The 4,070-nt window shown below is 53.6% G+C and overlaps 1 protein-coding gene across 1 annotated transcript; it reads right to left on the bottom strand.

The window, feature by feature from the left end:
* Positions 1 to 1,206: 1,206 nt before the first annotated feature.
* LOC103646078 (lysine histidine transporter-like 8) lies at positions 1,207 to 3,538 on the bottom strand. The gene is made up of 5 exons (XM_008670803.3): positions 3,028 to 3,538; positions 2,804 to 2,940; positions 2,238 to 2,665; positions 2,003 to 2,134; positions 1,207 to 1,919 (listed from the first exon to the last, which is right to left on the bottom strand). Exons 1-5 carry the CDS (start codon positions 3,417 to 3,419, stop codon positions 1,425 to 1,427), a joined length of 1,584 nt encoding a protein of 527 aa, XP_008669025.1. The 5' UTR covers positions 3,420 to 3,538; the 3' UTR covers positions 1,207 to 1,424.
* Between the last annotated feature and the right edge of the window lie 532 nt (positions 3,539 to 4,070).

Raw genomic sequence — 4,070 nt, 5'->3', positions numbered from 1 at the left:
AAAAACACTACTGTCATAAAATCTTCATGGCCTCATGAAATTATGACGACTCAAAAAATTCTATCATATTATGTGATATTATATGACGATAACTGACCTTGTCATTAGGTATTTTGTCATAAAAGGATAAATTTTTTGTAGTGATTATTCTCCACACTTGCTAAGTGATGAACGTACGTAAGCTCACTCTTGCTATAATCACACGACGTGAAGAACATGTACCACTGGTGGAACATGAAGGATGCTTCGATGAATTCGGAGAGGTCTAGGTCATCGTCTTATAGTCAATTATACTGATAGAGGATCGTTGGTCATACGATGTATTTTATTTAGCTATTTTGTATAGAACTTATATTATATAATAAAGATGTGGTATTGATTTATGTACCATGAGTCATTACATGTGTGAGATTTAATTCTAGAATACACTTAAGATGCATCTCGATCTGCCATTAAATCCGAATGTGACACCAGTTTAGAGTCACCACCGAATTTTGCACTAATAAGCAACGAAATTACAAAAGTTCCAGGTAATGGCACATTGAGCACAGTTAATTAAAAAAGCGGGGTGTATGATCGCCACAAGGAAACACAATGGAATCGAACTCTATATATTTGAAAGAAGTTGCTGCTAGTGTTGCCTTTCGCGGTACGAGTTTAAGTGGACTGTTGTATTGTAGACACTTTTATGAGAACCTTCGCTCGTGTTTATATTTCTAGTCATGCACATTTTGATAGAATTTGACTGAATATGAACAGTTTGTTTTTGTGAAACATAATAGTTACTAGGTCATGTCTAAATTAGCAATAGAAATCGATGCTTTTGTTCCACTTTTACTTGACCATGTTCCTGTCTCAAGAGGTGAAGAGAAATGGGACAGAATAAGGGTGTGTTTGGTTTGACTTTTGACTTTGGCTTTTGCTTCCCTAAAAGCCAAAAGCCAACCAAAGGGGTGGATCCAGAAAGCAGCTTTTTCTAAAAGTCGACTTTCTCGTAGTGCAAATCTGAAAGCACCCCTAGACCTGCTTTTAGTGACTTTTCGGATGGAACTGTGAAAACATATATCGAAGAATTTTTTACGACTTTTAGTGGTTTCCACCAAACGATTTTTAGCTTTTTAACAGCTTACAGCCTACAGCTGCTTTTTCCACAGCTCACAGCCCACAGCAACTTTTTTCACAGCCACAGTCCAACCAAACAGACCCTAAGACAACGAAATGTATATAAAGCGCATAAATAAAGAAAAAAAATGAGCAAAAGGCACAATGGCACGAGGAACGACCACGAGTACCTTAACTGGACTTTGCTTTCTTGCAAATTGTCAAGGTGCAGGAGGACATTATACGTTCCTGGCGAAGAAATCAACATATATAAAAGCATGGCATTACAAATCTAACCGATTGACAAATCTGCATCCTTTTTTTCACTGGGAATCGGCAGGCTTAAAGAACTTGACCCGCAAGCCTTTCTCCACAAGGCCCCACAGGTTTCCGACTATGAGGACAAGGCTTATGCTCATGCCGAGGATTCCCAGCGCCCAGTTGACGTTCCACGTGGCGGTGCCCTTCCGCGGCTTCTTGATGGCCACCCACATGAAGCACGGGTAGGCCAGGGTGACCGGCAGCGAGATCCCTCCGAGGAGGCCGGCGAGCTGCGACAGGAACGGCAGCGCGACGGCGATGAGGAAGTTGACCGCGCCGAAGAAGGCGCGGAAGCCCGAGCGCATCCACCACGGGCACGGGCGGTTCTTCTTGTGCACGTACCCGGCCTCCATGTTGTCGTACACCGGCATGGCGTAGATCTGGAACGTGGTGAGGCAGTTGACGATCACCAGCGTCGTGGTGACCCCCAGCACTAGCCTGGACGTGTCGCGGCTGTGGAACTTGTACAGGGCGCTCAGGATGCCATTGGGAGGTATCTGCGCGTGCATCGCAAATCATCAGTCACTCTCGACGTCGTCCGAAGCCCGTGCGTATGTATGTATATATGTGGTACACGTACCTGGTTGCCGTAAGCCCAGAAGCCACCGATGGCGACGGGGTACAAGCAGAGCGCGATGATGGCGTACGCTACCTTAACCCCCTTCCACATGGGCACATGAGATGGGTGTTTCAGTGTCGACGGCATCGTGCCCTGCAAAGCAACCACACTCTCGTCAGTTCGCCTGCTTTTAACCCTTTTCACCCCTTTTCCCATCCATCGTGCGCCCGGAAAGACGGATATTATCTTGACTGACCTGGATCTCCAGCACGACATTGTGGCCCCTGAAGGCGAAGGCAATGATTCCGAGGCCATTGAGAATGGCGAGTGCGCCGTCCACGTCGCTGGGGGCCTTGACGGGGTCGTAGGACACGGCGGGCACCCTGCCCTTGGCCACGGACACGGTCCAGATCATGGTGCAGTAGGCGACGGCCGCGGTCGCGCCCACCAGGGACACGCCGGCGATGGAGTTGAGGTTGGGGAGCTGCGACAGCAGCACGGCCGCGCAGACGAAGACGAGGTACCACTCCACGGTGGTGGGCGGGCGCGCCGGGCACGGCTCGCCGCACGCGATGCCGAACAGCAGCTTCATGCTGCCGCCGCCGACGATGATGAGCGCCGTGCAGATCCCCGCCGACAGGTACATCACCGGGAGCAGCGCCAGGATCTTGGCCCATCTCTCGCCTGAATGGGGAAACGCGTGTGAGCCACATCATCATACTACATGCGTCGTCAGGCGGCGGCGGAAACACGCATGAAGCTTTGGCGCACGCAAAGACAGAGGAAAGAATCGGCGTGGTTTAGGGAAACGCACGCACGCACCGAAAACTGTGGTGGCGAGGTGCATGTATCGGCTGTAGCGGGTGGCGCCCGCGACAGGCTCGTGGAGCCTGACGAGCAGCCACAGCGTGTAGAGCTGCCACCCGAACGCCAGGGTCAGGCAGATGATCGCCCACGTCCTGCAAAGAAGGAAACGAAACAAGAGCACGTCATATCCCATCTGAGCCAGCAGCAACCAACGAGCAAACATGAATGAAGGCACGCACCATCCGAGCGATGCGAAGGCCGTGGGGAGCACGAGCGCCTGGAAGCCGATGCCGGAGCTGAGGTTGTGGAACGCGGCGTAGTAGGCGTTGCCGCTCCTGGACTCGGTGATGGGCAGCCAGGCGTCCCGCGGGTCGGCGAGGCGCGTGATGTGGCCGACCTCCTCCAGGCATTCCCTGACGCCCGCCACCGCCTTCCTGACGGGGCTGGCCAGCGGCGTCGCCATGGCGCGCAGAGGCGACGCCACGGCGCGCAGCGGCGACGCCATGGCGTGCAGCGGCGACCGCCCGGGCGCCGGGGAGTGTATCTGCGACGGCGGCGTCGACACGGGCGGCGGCCGCGGGGACGGCTGCGCCGACTCCACCTCGCTGATCGCATCCTTGCTGGAAGACATGGCGGTGGCCGGCCTACTGCAGTCTGCAGTCTGCACTGCACGCGCCTGGGGCTGGTACGGTGTCTAGACTTGCCGTTGGGTTGGTTGGTTTGTCCCGACTCCCGACCGGAGCGGTCTGCCGGACGCGAGATTTTATAGGCGGTCTTCCCACTCGACCGTGCACAGACAGACAGGGTTGGTGAACTGGTGGTGAGTCATCGGTGTGGACGCCGTACAGTGTAACACATGCTGCTTTGCAGCTGTGGGTTGGTACGACTTGGGCAGGTCGGGTCGGGTCGGGTCCACGCTTGTGTGTAATGTGGGATATGGGTTCTGACTTGTGTGGGCAAATGGCCCAGCATGTGTTTCTGCTCTGCTGCCCTGCAGGCTGCAGCCAGCGCCACCGACACTGTTAAGTTTCGGTGCGCTAGCGACCTGTGCATCGCGGTGGATCTGTGAGAACGTGACGTAGTACGTGGTTCCTGATTCTTGGTCCCCGTGGGCGCCCTCTACTTCGGATCTTTATTAAGCAGGTCTGTGTTGATGCGTTGCTACGGGTACGGGGTGCGGTTCTCCAACCATCCTTCTTCTGCAACCTGTCAACGGGTCGAGCCAGACCGAACCCCAAATGACCTTCCCGACGCCGTGCTTGATCGTCTTCCGGATCAGTTA

Source organism: Zea mays, chromosome 2 (assembly GCF_902167145.1).
Source record: "Zea mays cultivar B73 chromosome 2, Zm-B73-REFERENCE-NAM-5.0, whole genome shotgun sequence".
NCBI classification, from domain to species: domain Eukaryota; kingdom Viridiplantae; phylum Streptophyta; class Magnoliopsida; order Poales; family Poaceae; genus Zea; species Zea mays.
Note: the sequence above shows the minus strand (reverse complement) of the source record. Positions and strands in the feature narration are given on the sequence as shown.

What these genes read in the sequence shown, in the direction of transcription:
- LOC103646078 (XM_008670803.3), bottom strand. Translation starts at nt 3,419, where the DNA reads ATGTCTTCCAGCAAGGATGCGATCAGCGAGGTGGAGTCGGCGCAGCCG. An exon ending in GCCTTCGCATCGCTCGGATG is followed by an intron (nt 2,941 to 3,027) that starts GTGCGTGCCTTC and finishes CCTTCTTTGCAG; the next exon opens with GACGTGGGCGATCATCTGCC. An exon ending in ATGTCGTGCTGGAGATCCAG is followed by an intron (nt 2,135 to 2,237) that starts GTCAGTCAAGAT and finishes GTTGCTTTGCAG; the next exon opens with GGCACGATGCCGTCGACACT.